The 17,943-nt window shown below is 42.6% G+C and overlaps 1 protein-coding gene across 4 annotated transcripts; it reads left to right on the top strand.

Annotated features, from left to right (window-relative positions):
* Positions 1-89: 89 nt before the first annotated feature.
* Positions 90-17,430, top strand: ZNF850 (zinc finger protein 850). Of its 4 annotated transcripts, none has more exons than XM_064381412.1 (5): positions 90-322; positions 7,330-7,400; positions 7,568-7,694; positions 8,584-8,679; positions 12,059-17,430. In XM_064381412.1, exons 1-5 carry the CDS (start codon positions 121-123, stop codon positions 15,094-15,096), a joined length of 3,534 nt encoding a protein of 1,177 aa, XP_064237482.1. In that variant the 5' UTR covers positions 90-120; the 3' UTR covers positions 15,097-17,430. The 4 variants fall into 4 exon arrangements, with proteins under 4 accessions (XP_064237482.1, XP_064237485.1, XP_064237483.1 ...); XM_064381415.1 differs by having other exon boundaries at positions 309-378; XM_064381413.1 differs by lacking the exon at positions 90-322 and adding an exon at positions 329-455.
* Positions 17,431-17,943: the final 513 nt, after the last annotated feature.

Genomic DNA, 17,943 nt, shown 5'->3' with positions numbered 1-17,943 from the left:
AGGGATAATCAGGCCTGGCCACTCTAGCGGATGAGCCGGCCCCATAGCGAGCTGCTCGGCATGAGGGCTCGCGATCCTCGGTGCAGAGGAGCGGTAAATGGAAACAAGCCCGGCTTGGTGATGAGAGTAGGGAAGCCCGCAGTAGGGCTCTGGACTACAGTTCCCAGAGGATCGCGCAGGCCGCGACAAGTCTCGCGAGAATTAGGCTTCCTCTTAGCCAGGTGGCGGGACCGTTGGCTGTACTGTATTAGCCGCCGCCGGCTGTCGGAGTCTGGAACAACTTGGCCAGGCTGTCCCCGACCGGAACTAGAGAAAGCTGACTGTGAGGAATCCGGCTCCGGTCCTTTTGTGTGTGGAGGGATGAGGAGAGGAGTTTGCGTATGTGATCGCGATGGTTGCCGGGGGTCTTCGTGGTCTGTGACTGTGGCTGGGTGATGCTGACTCTGGGTGATCAGGTGGGCACTTGTGACTGCGCACCCGGAATGTTTGAGTGTATCCTGGACGAGCCGAGCTGGGCGTGCGGATGTGGAGATCTGGTGATTGCGTGGTTGGGGCTGCGTATCCCGGGGTGGGTGCGTGACTGCGTGTGTGTGCAGCACCGTGTGCGCGAGTTGCAGGTCTGTAGCTGTGCAGGTGCAACTTGTGTGGCCCCTTGGTGTGTGTGAGAGAGGAGTGTGATGGTTGTGAGGCAATGGGTAAGTGGATATGGGGAGGCGTGTGTGCGATTGGGACTTTGTGTGTTCCCTTGAGAGAAAAAAACAGGCAGTTAGGGTGGGTGGGTTCTTGGTGAAACTCCTTTAAACAGAAACTGCCTGAAAAATCAGGCTGCAGCCACAGATAAGGAAAACTAGCACAGGGGGTTGTCCTAAAGACATTCCTCAGCTGTACTGATAAGGGACCGAGGCCCAGCATAGAAACGCCTTTGTCCTTCGTGTGACCGGCGGGCTTCCAGGAAACAGTCGCTTCTTTCGTGGGCATGTACACGGTGGGCTCTGTTAGGTTTTGAAGGGAAGGCGAGGGTTAAAGAAAGACAGAGAGAGTTGGCAGCTCAATGGCGGGGACCAGCTAAATGCCAGAGGCCACTGCCCCTAACAGGCTGGAGTAATTACAGGCCTGGCCAGGAGGGATCTGCACGGTTGTGGCTTGTTGCCTGGGAGAATGTCGATAAGGATGTTTTTTGGGTCTTTGCCCAGCAGGATGCGATAAGGAAGTCATGCGGTTGGGAGGATATTTCTCACAGCTCGAACCCCAGTGGAATGTTTCCCTCTGACCAGGGTCTGTGAAATGGCGGGGGCTTCCAAAACTGCAGCTTGGACTAACAGGCTCCAGTGGCCACTTCCCTTTTTTGGACATGCTTTGCACTGTGAGCTGAGCCTCTACGAATTATCACTTCAGTCCCTGATTCCTCCCAGCCAAGCTTTCACTTCAGCCCCTGATCGGCCCTGGGCCAAGCTTTCACTTCAGCCCTTGCTCTATCCTGGGCCAGACTTTCATTTCAGCCTTTGATTGGTCCCAGGCTAAGGTCCCAGGGCCAAGCTGAGTATTTCTTTCTCCAAGACAGCCCGCAGACCAGTCAGCACATTCCCCACCTTCCCCGTTCATAAAAACCCCAGATTCAGCCTCCTAAGTTGGCAGCGTTCTCTCGGGTCCCCTCTCCGCTAGGGAGGGCTTTCTTCTTTTGCTTATCAAAATTCCGCTCCAACCTCATCCTTTGTATCCACGCTCCTTAATTTTCTTGGCCCTGAGAGAAAGAATTCCAGGCGACCGGGAACAAGGAGAGACTGCTACATTGTGGTGCACTGGCGAGACTAACACTCTTGGTGTGTTTGTAGGATTATGAATGACCCCGTGACCTGGCACAGCAACTGTGTGTGCACAGGGGGTGTGTGTGCTGTGATTGTGCAGGTGTAACTTCACCACTCTGTTCCCAGGAGACATCTGTGAGCTCAGGATAGATTCTGGCCCTTTCCTGTAATTACACTGTGCTGGACTCTCCGGTCTTCCCTGACATTCTCCTGCCTGTGTGTTGTGTGGGAGTTGCAGGCTTGAAAGGTGGGGCATTCCAACCTGGTCAGTTGGGGTTTCAAAATAAATGTCTTTTTTTTTTTTCTGCTCGCCCGGCCTCAAAATAAATGTCTTACCAGTTTTTTTTTTCTTCAAAAAAAAACACCTTATTTCGATTTCTATTTATTTTCTGAGATAGGGTCTCACTCTGTCACCCAGCCTGGAGTACAGAAGATCAATCACGGCTCACTGTAGCCTGGAACTCCTGGGCTCAAGTGATTTTCCCAACTCAGCCTCCTGAGTAGCCAGGACCACAGGCATGTGCCACCATGCTAGGATAATTTTTTTTTTTTAGTCAAGTTTTGGCTCTTTCTCTCTCACAGGCTAGAAAGCAGTGACGTGATCTCGGCTCACTGCAACCTCTGCCTTCCCAACTCAAGCGATCCTCCCACCTCAGCCTCCAGAGCAGCTGGGAGTATAGGCACAGGCCACCACACCTGACTTATTTTGGCATTTCTTGTAGAGATTTTGCCATATTGCCCAGGCTAGTCTCAAATTCCTGGAATCAAGCATTCCGCCTTCCTTGACCTCCCAAAGTGCTGGGATTATAGGCGTGAGCCAGTCCACCCAGCTTAGTTTCTTTGAACAGTTTATGTTACAAAGAGAAAGAGGAAGAAATGGTTATGGAGCACCTTAAGACCAAGCTCAGGCTCAAAGTGCTTTGGGTTTTTTCTTTCTTTTTTTTTTTTTTCTTTTTAGAGACAGAGCCTTGCTCTGTTGCCTAGGCAGCAGTACAGTAGTACAGTCTTGGCTCACAGCAAGCTCCGTCCCTGTCCCCAGGTTCAAGCAGTTCGTGTGCCTCAGTCTTTCGAGTAGCTGCAACTACAGGCGCATGCCACCATGCCTGGCTAATTTTTTTGTATTTTTAGTAGAGACAGAGTGTCACTATGTTGGCCAGGCTGGTCTGAAACTTCTGACCTCAAGTGATCTGCTGCCTCGGCCTCCCAAAGGGATAAGAAACATGAGCCACCACGCTGAGCAGGTGGTTTTTTCTTTCTTCCCTTAAGTCGTTGTTTTTTTCAGAACATTTTTTTCTCCCTTTTCTGACAATTCCTGCCTACCAAAAGCCCATTCCAAAGACCTGTACTTCCAATTGGGACTATATAATGGAGGCCCTGGGGTTAAAGACTGGATGTCCTATATGTCCTGTCTACCTTAGTATTAATTTGGCTGTTTATCCCGTGTGCAGAGTCTCCTCTTAAGATCTCTGGTGGCCTAGTGAGGCAGAGACAAGAGCATTTATCCTTAACAACTCAATTACTGAAGAGAAGATTAGTGCATATTCTATGTAGCATCACACACTATAGCCCTGGGATTGAAAGCCATGCAGTTTATGGGATGGTGTTAATCTTATCCAAATAGGTGACAAGATCTTTTACTTTGCTATATTTTAGGGGTAGGAATGAGATTGGGGGCTTGATCAATAGTTTGTACCAACAGGACCAGAGATTTGCCCAGTCATTGGTGCATAAATGCTTGGGCCAGTGTCCACATCTGTATTGCATTAAATTCTCGGGACTGGGTGCAGTGGCTCACGCCTGTAATACCAACACTTTGGAAGGCCAAGGTGGGCAGATCATGAGGTTGAGAGTTCAAGACCAGTCTGGCCAACATAGTGACACTCTGTCTCTACTAAAAATACAAAAAATTAGCTGGGCATGGTGGCACGTGCCTGTAATCTCAGCTACTCGGGAGGCTGAAATAGAATTGCTTGAACCCAGGAGGCAGAGGTTACAGTGAGCCTTTGGCCTTTGGCTTTTTATATGTTAGTGGTTGACCAATAGCTTCGATGGGGGCTGGTCATCAGAAAGACCAAGGCAGGATTAGATGGCTGGGACTTTCAGCCCTACCCTCCCACCCCTGGGGAATGGAGGAGACTGAGGATTAAGTTGACGGCAAGTGGCCAATGGTTTAATCAATCATGACTATGTAATGAAGCCTCCTTACAAACCCAAAAAGAATGGATTTGGAGAGCTTCCAGAGAGCTGAACACATGGAGGTTCCTGGAGGGTCGTGCCCAGGGAGGGCATGGAAGCTCTGTGCCCCTTCTCCCATAGCTCACCCTAGGCATCTCTTCATCTGTATCCTTTGGAATATTATAATCAGCCAGTAAATGTGTTTCCCTGAGATCTGTGAGCCATTCTATTCTAGCAAATTAATTGAACCCAAAGAGGGGGTTGTAGGAACCACAAATCAAACTCATCAGTCAGAAGTTCCAGAGACTGGGACTTGTGGCTGGTGTCTGAAAGGTATGCAGTTTTGGGAACTAAGCCCTCAACCTGTGGGATGACACTATCTCATGGAGATAGTGTCAGAATAGAATTGGTGGACATTTAAATGCCATGTATGAGGTGTTTATGACAAGAAAAAAATCAAACTGTGAAGGACATATTTCAAAATTATATGTGTACTGTGGTCACATCTGCATTGTTCTGCGTATGGAAAACAGACAGGGAGAAATAGCTTTAAGTCCTAATAGTAATTTTCTTTTTCTTCCTTTTCTTCTTTTTGTTTTTTTCTTTTGCCTGACTCCCTCAATATTGCATGTCTTTCCTATTACAAAGTATTGTATTATACATCAACCAACAAGACATTAGTTTCAGATGTTTTGATTTTTGTCTTTGAGAAACATTCTTCTGCATACAACTTCATACTTTCAAAATTCTCTGGCTTGGCTTGGTGGCTCATGCCTGTAATCCCAACACTTTGGGAGGCCCAAGTTGGATGGATCGCTTGAGGCCAGAAGTTTGAGACCAGCCTGGCCAACATGGTGAAACCATGTCTCTACCAAAAATACCAAAAAAATAAGCCAGGTGTGGCGGTATGCACTGTATTCCCAGCTACTTTGGTGGCTGAGGCACAAGAATCGCTTGAACCCAGGAGGCAGAGGTTACAGTGAGCTATGATCACTTCACTGCACTCTAGTGTGGGCCACAGATTGAGACTTGTCTAAAAAAAAAAAAATTCTTTGGATAAGTACCTAGAAATGGAATTTCCAAGTCAGCCACTAGATATTATTAATGGATTTAATATGAAAAACCTTTACTTGAGGATATATAAAGCTTTAAAAGACAGGGTCCCTGTCCTTAAGTTATAAAGGAGCATTTATAAGGTAATATTTAGAAAACATCAGATAATATCCTATAAAGTCCTCCTGTTCATTGTCATCCTGACAATGACATTGGATGGCCAGTTAAGGATGACACTTCATTCTGATGACTGGCCTGCTGATGACATTGGATGGCCAGTTAAGGATGACACTTCATTCTGCCCCCTGCAACCACAGTCCTGTCATGTGTACATGATACTGACCCTATGAGAACACTGTGGATGTGAATGCATTTCCTCAAGTTCGCTTTTTGGCCTGCTGGTTTTAATCTAATGGTGGGATATCCAAAGTGAACTAACTGAGTGAAATGATTGTGCATCTGTTGGGGGGACACAGTGACAGCTAGAGCAAGGGCAGACAAGTGCTGAACTCATCTGTCCTAAGAGCCAAAGCAAGCAGCAGTGTTGCTAGCAGAGCTACTGCACATTTGTACACGTGGCTCCAATGGCTCTGACCTGTTTTTTCCCAGTGTGACCCTAATACATGGGGAAAGTTAGAAAATCAGAGTTGGCTGGGCAGCATGGCTCACACCTGTAATCCCAGTACTCTGCAAGCCAAGGTGGGTGGATCACTTGAGGCCAGGAGTTTGAGACCAGCCTCAGCAACATAGTGAAACCCTGTCTGTACTAAAAATACAAAAATTAGCCAGGCATGGTGGTGGATGCCTGTAATTCCAGCTACTTGGGAGGCTGAGGTTACCGTGAACTGAGATCAGGCCATTGCACTCCAGCCTGGATGACAGAGTGAGACTCTGTCTCAAAATAAAAAAAGAAAAAGGAAAGAAAATCAAAGCTTGTTAGCCACTTGCAGCCAAAGTAACAACACATGTGCACAAAAATTATTCAGTAAAAGCAAAATAGTTTTGGCGTATCTCAAGATTTTATTTTATATCCAAAGGAAGACTATATATTTTATCTTTGAACTACTCTTTGGAAAATGGCTTCTTTATAACAAATATTATAGTTTTCTTCTAATTGAGTTTTGAGGTCTCTTTCAGGAGAATGACTATGAACTCTAGCCTCACCCTAATGGGTCTCTAGGGGAGGGGTTTGTAGGCCTTTACAGTTGCCTTTCACAGGACATTTCTTTTTTCTGACCCACCGCCTAATGCTCAAGTGTTTGACCTGTGACCAGGTGTCTCACAGGATGCCCTTGTAACTCTTGTCTGACCTGTGTCCAGTTTATTCCTACCAAAATAACCACTCTTTTTTTTTTTTTTTTTTTGAGACAGGATCTTGCTCTGCTGCCTAGGCTGAAGTGGAGTGGCAGGATCACAGCTAACTGCAGCCTCAACCTCCTGGGCTCAAGCAATTCTCCCACCTCAGTCTTCCAAGTAGCTGGGACTACGGGCATATGCCTCCATATCTGGCTAATTTGTATATTATATATATTTTTTTAGAGATGGGGTTTTGCCATGTTGCCCAGGTTGGTCTTGAACTCCTAAGCTCAAGCAATTCACCTGCCTTGGCCTCCCACAGTACTGTGACTACAGGTGTGAGTTACCACACCTAGCCAATGTACATTTAATTATCAAAGTACTATCTATACTATTTTATCGAAGTTCTAATTATCAAAGTACAACAGAGGTTTTTAAGCTTTTTGTAGATATTTTTGAAAAATCTTGTCTTCCTTTAGGAAATGAGAAAAGGCTGGGTGTGGTGGCTCATGCCTCTAATCCTAGCACTTTGGGAGGCCAAAGCAGGTGGATTGCTTGAGCTCAGGAGTTTGACAGCAGCCTGGGGAAATGGCAAAACCTCGTTTCTACTAAAAATACAAAAAACTAGCTGGGCATGGTGGCGCATGCCTATAGTCTAAGCTAACACAGAAGCTGAGATGGGAGGATCACCTGAGCCTGGAAGGTTGAGGCTGCAGTGAGCTGTGATCGTGCCACTGCACTCCAGCCTGGGCAACAGAAGGAGACCCTGTCTCAAAACAAAAACAAAAACAAAAACAAAAACAAGAGTGAAAAAAAGGGAAGAAAATGGGAAGGGAGGAGTGCCTGTTTATTAAGAGTTTGTTGTAAATAGTAATTTGCATATCAGATGTTGACTGTAATATTCTTTCAGCTTTGCTAGGCCTACAGCTTGCTGTGTGCTTTTCTACTTTATTTAATTTATTTGGAAAATAATATATCAATGTGTTTTATTCATTCCCAGCGCAAACCATGGATGTCCCATTCTATGAAGGAGGTTTGCTGGCAGCAACAGGAAGATCCATGAACATGGAGGTACTTTGTTGAAATTACACCAATTTTTTTACTCTTCCCTACTCTCAGCCTAGCCAGTCTGCTCAGTATAATATTCTCTCCAACCTTCAGCACCCTTTCCATCTCCTCCTTCATCTTAAAAACCTTTCCTTTAATTTCAACAGCGCTGCATGGGTTTGTCATTTCAGGGGTTGGTCATGTTCCAGGATCTGTCTATAGACTTCTCTCAGGAGGAATGGGAGTGCCTGAATCCTACTCAAAAGGACTTATACAGAGATGTAATGATGGAGAACTACAGCAGCCTGCTCTCACTAGGTAAGGATGTCTATCCCCAAATAACTCATGAATTTTGGCTGCAACTTTTTTTTTTCTTTTTTTCTTTTTTTGAGACGGAGTTTCACTCTTGTTGCCCAGGCTGGTGTGCAATGATGCAATCCTGGCTCACTGCAACCTCCACCTCCCAGGTTCAAGCTATTCTCCTGCCTCAGCCTCCTGTGTAGTTGGGATTATAGGCATGTGCTACCATGCCCAGCTAATTTTGTATTTTTAGTAAAGACAGGGTTTCTCCATGTTGGTCAGGCCGGTCTTGAACTCCCGACCTGAGGTGATCTGCCCACCTCGGTCCCCCAAAGTGCTGGGATTACAGGCATGAGCCACCACGCCCAGCTGGATGTACCTTTCAATTGTATGGGTGAATTTTCACCTGTTGCCTAGGGAATTGTTTTGTGTTTTGTAGATTAAGAGATGGGCAGCCCTCTGGGGTCCCTCCATCTTCTCCATGCTTTAGACCTTTACACCTTCCTCTAGTCCTTCATAAGGATTAAGGGAATAACTCTGAATTCAGTAACAGCAAGAGTATGTCTTACTTATTTAGTTCTTTTCTTTTTCTTTTTTTTTGAGACGAAGTCTCGCTCTGTCACCCAGGCTGGAGTGCAGTGGCACAGTCTCGGTTTACTGCAATCTTTGTCTCTCAAGTTCAAGCAATTCTCCTGCCTCAGCCTCCGGAGTAGCTCGGATTACAGGCAACCGCCACCACACCCAGCTAATTTTTATATTTTTAGTTGAGACAGGGTTTCACCATGTTGGTCAGACTGGCCTTGAACTCCTGACCTCAAGCAATCCACCCACCTTGGCCTCCCACAGTGCTGGGATTACGGAAGTGAGCCACCATGCCCCACCATCTTACTTCTTTTCTTATAAACAGGTCTCTCTATCCCAAAGCCTGATGTGATTTCCTTACTGGAGCAAGGGAAAGAGCCCTGGATGGTTTCAAGAGATGTCTTGGGAGGATGGTGCCCAGGTGAGTAAGGACTGAGCAGATGGGGAAGGCACTGCTGTTTAGAATCCAGCCCGTCAGAGGGGCAGCACCATAAAAATATTTATGGTGGAATCTCTTCCTCAAAGTCCCATCCAAGCATTGTGGCCTAAGACACATGGAAAAAAGTCGAGATACCCAACCCCCAACTTTTTAAATTTCTTTGAGAAAGAGTCTTGCTCAGTTGCCCAGGCTGGAGTACAGTGGCACAATCTTGGCTTACTGCAACCTCTGCCCCTGGATTGAAGCAATTCTCCTGCCTCAGCCTCTGGAGGAACTGGCATCATAGGCTTCCACCACCAAACCCAGCTAATTTTTGTATTTTTAGTAGAGATGGGGTTTCACCATGTTTGGCTAGGCTGGCCTTGAACTCCTGACCTCAGGTGATCCACCTGCTCTGGCCTCCCAAAGTGCTGGGATTACAGGTGTGAGTCACTGCGCCCGGCCAAGAACCCCCTTTTACCTCCACCTCTTGTCATAATTTATTCCGATTTCAAAGAATAAAGTTTCCTTCTTTAGGAGCCATCCTGTTTCCTGTATCTTAGAGCTACTTCTTTCCCTTTGAAATTTAAGCTCATTTGTTTTTTTTTTAATCTTTTAAGATATATTTATTTTTCATACCGATCCTTGACTTCTTTTTGTCTTGTCTTTTTAGCTAATTTTCCTTTGATGTAGCCATTTCATGCATCAATGGATATTCATTCACTTTTTCTTTTTTTTTTTTTTTTTTTTTTGAGACAGAGTTTCGCTCTTGTTACCCAGGCTGGAGTGCAATGGCGCGATCTCGGCTCATCGCAACCTCCGCCTCCTGGGTTCAGGCAATTCTCCTGCCTCAGCCTCCTGAGTAGCTGGGATTACAGGCACGCGCCACCATGCCCAGCTAATTTTTTGTATTTTTAGTAGAGACGGGGTTTCACCATGTTGACCAGGATGGTCTCGATCTCTTGACCTCGTGATCCACCCGCCTTGGCCTCCCAAAGCACTGGGATTACAGGCGTGAGCCACCACGCCCGGCAGCTCACTTTTTATTTTTCTTAATTTTTTTGAGATAATGTCTTACTCTGTCACCCAGGCTGGAGTGCAGTGGCACAATCTTGGCTCACTGCAACCTTCACCTCCTGGGTTCAAGCAATTCTCCTGCCTCAGCCTCCTGAGTAGCTGGGATTACAAGTGTGTGCCACCATGCCCAGCTAATTTTTGTATTTTTAATAGAGACAGGGTTTTACCATGTTGGCCAGGCTGGTCTCGAACTCCTGACCTCAAGTGATCAACCTGCCTTGGCCTCCCAAAGTACTGGGATTACAGATGTGGGCTATCGCACCCAGCCTCATTCACTTTTTTTTTTTTTTTTTTTGAGTAGCTGGGAATTCAGGCGTGCACCACAATGCCTGACTTATTTTGCATTTTTAGTAATGTTGTGGTTTTGCCAAGTTCACCAGGCTGGTCTTGAACTCCAGACCTCAAGTGATCCACCTGCCTCAGACTCCCAAAGTACTGAGATTACAGACATGTGCCACTGTGTCTGACCCTGTAGAACTTAAAATTTACCATCCATGGCACTCATGGTACCTGACTCAGATTTTTTTTAGAAAATCTCATCACTTCTGAATAACTTTTAGCTGTTCCATCTTGAAGACAGTTTGATCCCTGTTCTTTCAGTATTACTTTCAGGAAGGCCAATGAGATCTTTGACTTTTCTTTATGACTGTTAACCTTGCTTTTGGGTTTCCAATTATTTAACCATTCTGGCGAGGTTTTGTTGTTTTCTTTCTCTCTCACTTTCTCCTTTAAGTTTATATGTTGAAGAAACTGGATCATCTGTTGTTTAACATGTAGCTCCCTTCCCTTTATTCCTTTCTTTCCTGTAAACTATTGTGTATTTCATCAAGAAGGACATGTCTAGTTGTTTCTCTTTTTGTGATGTTAGCAGCTATTCCTCATCTCATCCCCAAAAATTACCAGGTAATTTTAAAACTGTCCTTATGAACACACAGATTTTAAAAATATTTGATGTGATTATTATAATTACATTACAATGATTACAGTTATTATTCTTGAATTCATGCTCAACTTGTCCCAACTTAGGCCAATAGGACACTCTTCACAATGGTTCCTGAGTCTATTCGACATGACCCTAAGAGTCTTAAATAGCTTCTTTGCTTTTTTAATATGCCAGCTTTTTCCATGTACATAATGCACACTTTCTGTCCTAATCCCAAGATGCTCCAAGGAGCCCAGGTTCTATGTAGTAAAAGATGGTATTTAGAGACAGTAATCTGTCATCTGTCATTAGCGTGTTCATTGCTGCTGGACTGGTTGTTTCTAAGACTTCAACGGATGAAGATGGAAAGTATTTTTTAAAAATCATGATTGCAGTCTTACATTGCCAATTCAAATTCATTCATTGAGTTTTAAGTTTCAATGATTCATGTGTTAATTTTTAGACCCCTATTTGTGTCTTTTACAAAAATTTGCTTGGCCTTTTTGCTAATGAAATGTTACTTTCTCACTTTAAAAAAGTCAACTTTTTAGTATAGATTTACAGAAAAGCTACAGGTTAGTGCAGAGACTTACCATATATATCACATGTAGTCTCCCATTAACATCTTATGTTTGTACATTTGCCATAATGAATGAATGTTGATCCTATCCAATAATAATATTGTTGAAGCAATGTTATTATTATTATTTATCTCTCCTATGGTGCTGAGATCTATTGTTATTAATGAAAGTCCCTACTTTACTCAGATTTCCTTAGTTTTTACCTAATGTCCTTTTTTTCTATTCTAGGATCTCATCTAGGATAACACATTACATTGAGTCATCATGTCTCCCTTGGCTTCTCTTTGCTTTGACATCTTTTCAGGCTTTCCTTGTTTGTGATTATCTCAATAGTTTTCGAGAGTTCTGGCCAGGTATTTTGTAGATTGTCTCTAATTTTGGGACTTGTCTAGTGTTTTTCCAGTGATTAGACTGGATTTCAGGATTTTTTAGACGGAAGCACACAGAGATAAACTGCTGTTCTCATCACATCATATAAGGGTACCTACTATCACCATATATACACACCATCTTTCCTTTTTTTTTTTTGAGACAGGGTCTTGCTCTGTCACCCAAGCTGGAGTGCAGTGGCACAATCATAGCTCACTGTACCCTCGAACTCCTGGGCTCAAGCAGTCCTCCTGCCTCAGATTCCCAAAGTGCTGGGATTACAGGCGTGAGCCACCACACCCAACCTGTCTTTACTTCTTAAGGAGTAAAGATTATTTCATTATTTTCAGTTTGTCTCCCCTTTGTATCATAGATATTTTTATTTCTACTCAACAAGGAAACACTATGTTTTTGCTTTCTGGTTATTTTTCAGACTTGGAGTTCAGATGTAAGACCAAATATTCATGTCTGCCAAAAGAAATCTATGAAGTAACATCATCTCAGTGGGTGAGAATGGAAAAACGTCATAGCCTTGTGGGCTCCAGTATCAGAAATGACTGGGAAAGCAAAGGCCAGTTTGAGCAACAAGGTATAAATCAGGAGCGACATTTGGAAAAAGCATTAATGACTTATGAAAAAATGCCAACTTTCTGCCTACAGACATCTCTCACTCTGCATCATCAGATTCATCCTGGAGAGAAACTGTATAAATCCACAGAATGTATGGCTATTAAATATGGCTCAGAACTTACACAAGAGCAAGAAACCCATACTAGTGAAAAACTCTATAAATGTAAGGAGTGTGGGAAGGCCTTTGGTCATTTTTCCTATCTTGTTAAACATCAGAGAATTCATACTAGGGAAAAGCCCTATGCATGTAAAGAATATGGAAAAGCTTTTGTTTCTGGTTCACATCTTATCCAACACCAGAAAATTAATACAGATGACAGACCCCATGAGTGTCAGGAATCTGTGAAGGCCTTTAGACCATCTGTACACCTTACTCAACATCAGAGAATTAATACTGGTGACAAACCTTATGAATGTAAAGAATGTGGAAAATCTTTTACTTCTGGCTCAACACTAAATCAACATCAGCAAATTCACAGTGGTGAGAAACCCTATCATTGTAAGGAATGTGGAAAATCTTTTACTGTTCGTTCAACACTAATTCGACACCAGCGAATTCACACTGCTAAAAAACCTTATGATTGTAAGGAATGTGGAAAATCTTTTGTTTCAGTCTCAGCATTAATTCGACATCAGCGAATTCACACTGGTGAGAAACCCTATGATTGTAAGGAATGTGGAAAATCTTTTACTTTTCGCTCAGCACTAATTCGACATCAGCGAATTCACACTGGTGAGAAACCCTATCATTGTAAGGATTGTGGAAAATCTTTTACTTTTCACTCAGGGTTAATTGGACATCAGACAATTCACACTGGTGAGAAACCCTATGATTGTAAAGAATGTGGAAAATCTTTTACTGCTGGCTCATCACTAATTCAACATCAGCGAATTCACACTGGTGAGAAACCCTATAATTGTAAGGAATGTGGGAAATCTTTTGCTTCAGCCTCGGCGCTACTTCAACATCAGCGAATTCACACTGGTGAGAAACCTTATTGTTGTAAGGAATGTGGAAAATCTTTTACTTTTCGCTCAACACGAAATCGACATCAGCAGATTCACACTGGTGAGAAACCCTATGATTGTAAGGAATGTGGGAAATCTTTTGCTTCTGGCTCAGCACTACTTCAGCATCAACGAATTCACACTGGTGAGAAACCCTATCATTGTAAAGAATGTGGAAAATCTTTTACTTTTCGCTCAGGGCTAATTGGACATCAGGCAATTCACACTGGTGAGAAACCCCATGATTGTAAAGAATGTGGAAAATCTTTTACTTTTCGCTCAGCACTAATTCACCATCAGCGAATTCACACTGGTGAGAAACCTTATAATTGTAAGGAATGTGGAAAATCTTTTACTGTTGGCTCAACACTAATTCAACATCAGCAAATTCACACTGGTGAGAAACCCTATGATTGTAAGGAATGTGGGAAGGCCTTTAGACTTCGTTTACGACTTACTCAACATCAACAGATCCATACTGGTGAGAAATCTTACCAATGTCAGGAATGTGGGAAAGCCTTTACTAGTGTCTCAGGACTCACCCAACATCACAGAATTCACACCGGTGAGAAACCCTATGAATGTCCAGAATGTAGGAAGGCCTTTACACAGCGTACATATCTTAATCAACACCGGAGAATTCATACTGGTGAGAAACCTTATGAATGTAAAGAATGTGGGAAATCTTTTACTTTCTGCTCAGGTCTAATTCAACATCAGCAAAATCACACTGGCGAGAAACCCTATGATTGTAAGGAACGTGGGAAATCTTTTACTTCTCACTCAACATTCATTCAACATCAGCAAACACACACTGGTGAGAAATTCGATGATGATAAGGAATGTGGGAAATCTTTTACTTCTCATTCAACACTAATTCAACATCGGCGAATTCACACTAGTGAGAAACTCTATGATTGTAAGGAATGTGGGAAATCTTTTACTTCTCACTCAACACTAACTCAACATCAGCGAATGCACACTGGTGAGAAACCCTATCACTGTAAGGAATGTGGGAAATCTTTTACTCTTCGCTCAGCACTAATTCAACATCGGCCAATTCACACTGGTGAGAAACGCTATGATTGTAAGGAATGTGGAAAATCTTTTACTTCTCACTCTACACTAATTGAACATCAGCGAATTCACACTGGTGAGAAACCCTATCATTGTAAGGAATGTGGAAAATCTTTTACTTTTCGCTCAGCACTAATTCAACATCAGCAAATTCACACTGGTGAGAAACCCTATGATTGTAAGGAATGTGGAAAGGCCTTTAGACGTCGTTCAAAACTTACTCAACATCAACGAATCCATACTGGTGAGAAACCTTATCAATGTCAGGAATGTGGGAAAGCTTTTGTCCGTTTGTCAGGACTCGCCAAACATCACAGTATTCACACTGGTGAGAAACCCTATGAATGTAAGACATGTGGGAAGTCCTTCAGACAGCGTACACACCTTACTCTACATCAAAGAATTCATACTGGTGACAGACCTTATGAATGTAAAGAATGTGGAAAATCTTTTACTTGCGGCTCAGAACTAATTCGACATCAGCGAACTCACAGTGGTGAGAAACCTTATGATTGTAAGGAATGTGGGAAGGCCTTTCGATGTCCTTCACAACTCAGTCAACATAAACGAATCCATACTGGTGACAAAACGTATCAATGTCCAGAATGTGGGAAAGCCTTTTTCTATGCCTCAGGACTCAGCCGACATTACAGTATTCACACTGGTGAGAAGCCTTATGAATGTAAGACATGTGGGAAGGCCTTTAGACAGCTTACACAGCTAACTGAACATCGGAGAATTCATGACCTAACATAATTAATGTAGGAAACCATTCTCATGCCATTCATTTGCCATGGATCATCAGCAGATTCCATATGTGGGTCAAACACAATGGATGTGGGAATTCCTTTTAATTCATATTCACTTTTTTCAAAATTAGGACATTTAATACTGAAAGAAGTTGATAATGAATGTAAATGAGTTTTCTATCATGACTCAAAGCTTGTTGAAATACAAATTCATATTAGAGAATGTGGTCAATGACAAATGACAACCATTTACTACCTATGTGACATTTGGCTAATTATGTAAACTCTGTGCCAAAATTACTAAATGATAAAATGTTGATAGTATTAGTTTTTTTGTTTGTTTTGAGATGGAGTCTCACTCTTGTTGCCCATATTTTTAGTAGAGATGGGGTTTCACCATGTTGGCCAGGCTGGTTTCGAACTCCTGACCTCAAGTGATCCACCTGCCTCAGCCTCTCAAAGTGTTGAGATTACAGGCATGAGCCACTGCTCCTGGCTCCAGCTCCTTTAAAAATATTTAGACATATATATATGTTTATATTTCCAAAGATACTTATGCATCAATATATTCAATATTCTTGAGTGTATACTCTTGAGCCATCCCTGTGTTAGGAACTGTTGATACAATAGTGTGTAAGAAAAATAAGAACTTTGTTGTCTTGGAATTTGCTTTAAGTATAGTAGACAGAGTAACAAACAACAAATAAATTATATATGTAATATAAAACCAGGCTGTATGTGTGCTATAAAGTAAGTAAGGTAAGGGATTAGAGAAAAAATGGGGTGGGCAGGGCTAATTTGGATAAGGTAGTCAGGAAAGGCATTTCTTTCTTTCTTTTTTTATTTTTAATTTTAATTTTCTTTTACAAAGACGGGGTTTCACCATGTTGGTCAGGCTGGTCTTGAACTCCTGACCTCAGGTGATCCACCCACCTTGGCCTCCAAAGTGCTTAGATTACAGGCGTGAGCCACCACGCCCGGCCAGGAAAGGCATTTCTTACAAGTTGGTATTTGCATGAATGTAGACATATGGTTGCATTTTATTGTACATAAATTGTACTTCAATAAGGTTGATGAAAATGGAAAAACTCATCCACTATGTACTTCAGATTGTTGTATTTCATTCTATTTAAATTATACTTGCATTTTAAAAAGTTAACACATCTCTACAACTTACATATCTATTGATTTCTACTTTTACTAATATGCTTATGGATGATTTTAAATATATATATCTTAATCACTAAGGATGATAAAACAACCTTTTAAGAAGGTTATTTTAAGGTTAATCAATTGAGGCTTTGTCTCAACTGATTCTTTTGTCTCAATTTGTAGTCAGTTGAGGTTTGTCTCAATTTATTGAAACAAATCAAATGTTTGTTCTCAAATTCTTACTCTGTCATTTATTATTCCTTCTCCATGTTTTTGGTACTGGTTCCTTGGCAGTATTTAAACATAAATATATATAGAGAGAGTGAAGACGGAAGAGTGCTTTTTACAGTTCACAGTTGTCTTTTTCGTGTGTGACAGGGTTTTGCTGCGTTGCCCAGGCTGGAGTGCAATCTCGGCTCACTGCAGCCTCAACTTCCCGGGCTCAATTGATCCCCCACCTCAGCCTCCCGAGTGGCTGGGACTACAGGTGCACACCACCACACAGAGCTAATTTTTGTATTTTTTGTAGAGAAAGAGTTTCATCATGTTGTCCAGGCTGGTCTTGAACTCCTGGGCTCAAGTGATCCTCCCACCTCAGCCTCCTAGGTGCTGGGACTTAGAGGTGTGAGCCACTGTGCTCAGCCAATACTCTTTATGTTTTTACTTTTTGTGAAAAAAGTAGAGAGAAATAATTTTTTAAAGAGCAGAGAAAGGCACAATGAAAACAGAAAGATCACCTGTATATTCTTATCAACCAAAGATGATCTATTCAGGGTAAATCCTTTTAATAGAGGATTTTCAATATTTCTAGTCTGCCACAGTATTGGAAAGAAGAATCATTACTGACATCTTATGGCATTGAGTTTTTCCTCTTCCTGTACCTGGTATATCTCTATGTTTCAGTAGGTATTCTTTTAGGTGCTTTAGTAAGTCTTTGTACTTTTAGCATAAAGGTTTACACATTTTTTATTTTACTTATTTCTAGATCATGATTTTTTTGTTTATATTATGATTGGGATACTTTTTCTGTTATGTAATTGATTACTATTACCATGTACTAAATGCTGTTTTTTTGTCTAAGCATTGTAACATTGATAAACTAGTAGATCAAACGGTTTCTTCATGAGATTGGATTGTCTAGAAAGATGTTGGTATTATTTGTTAATAAAAATGTTTGTCTATTCCTTTCTATATGCCTTATTTCTTTTCTTAATTTGTACTTGTAGCTTGGATCATATGTATAGTATGAATGTCTACAGCACTAATTAGTTTCCTCATCTTGACCCTTTCTGTAAGGGCGTTTTTTTTTTTTTCAGGGTCTCACTCTGTTACCAGGCTTGAATGCAGTGGCATTATCACTGCTGACTGCAGCCTCAACCTCCCAGGCTCAATCCTTCCACCTCAGCCTCCCAAGTAGATGGGACTACAGGTGTGTGCTACCACGCCTGGCACATTTTTGTATTTTTTGTAGAGATGGGGTTTTGCTATGATGTCGAGGCTGGTGTTGAACCTCTGGGCTCAAGCAATACACCCTCCTCAGCCTCCCCAAGTGCTGGGATTACAAGTGTGAACCATCATGCCTGGCCAAAGGACTTTCTTTTGTTGTTTGCTTTTTGAGACGGAGTCTCTCTCTGTTGCCCAGACTGGAGTACAGTGGCGTGATCTCGGCTCACTGCAACCTCCACCTCCCAGGTTCAAGAAA

This window comes from Aotus nancymaae, unplaced genomic scaffold (assembly GCF_030222135.1).
Source record: "Aotus nancymaae isolate 86718 unplaced genomic scaffold, 86718_ANA_hifiasm-v0.15.2.pri h1tg000028l, whole genome shotgun sequence".
Taxonomy (NCBI): domain Eukaryota; kingdom Metazoa; phylum Chordata; class Mammalia; order Primates; family Aotidae; genus Aotus; species Aotus nancymaae.
This window is presented reverse-complemented; position numbering and strand designations above follow the sequence as displayed.

Excerpts from the sequence above, each read along its gene's own strand:
- ZNF850 (XM_064381412.1), top strand. The coding sequence starts at position 121 with ATGAGAGTAGGGAAGCCCGCAGTAGGGCTCTGGACTACAGTTCCCAGA. Across the intron at positions 7,695-8,583 it reads CAGCAGCCTGCTCTCACTAG|GTCTCTCTATCCCAAAGCCT; the intron begins GTAAGGATGTCT and ends TCTTATAAACAG. Across the intron at positions 8,680-12,058 it reads CTTGGGAGGATGGTGCCCAG|ACTTGGAGTTCAGATGTAAG; the intron begins GTGAGTAAGGAC and ends GTTATTTTTCAG.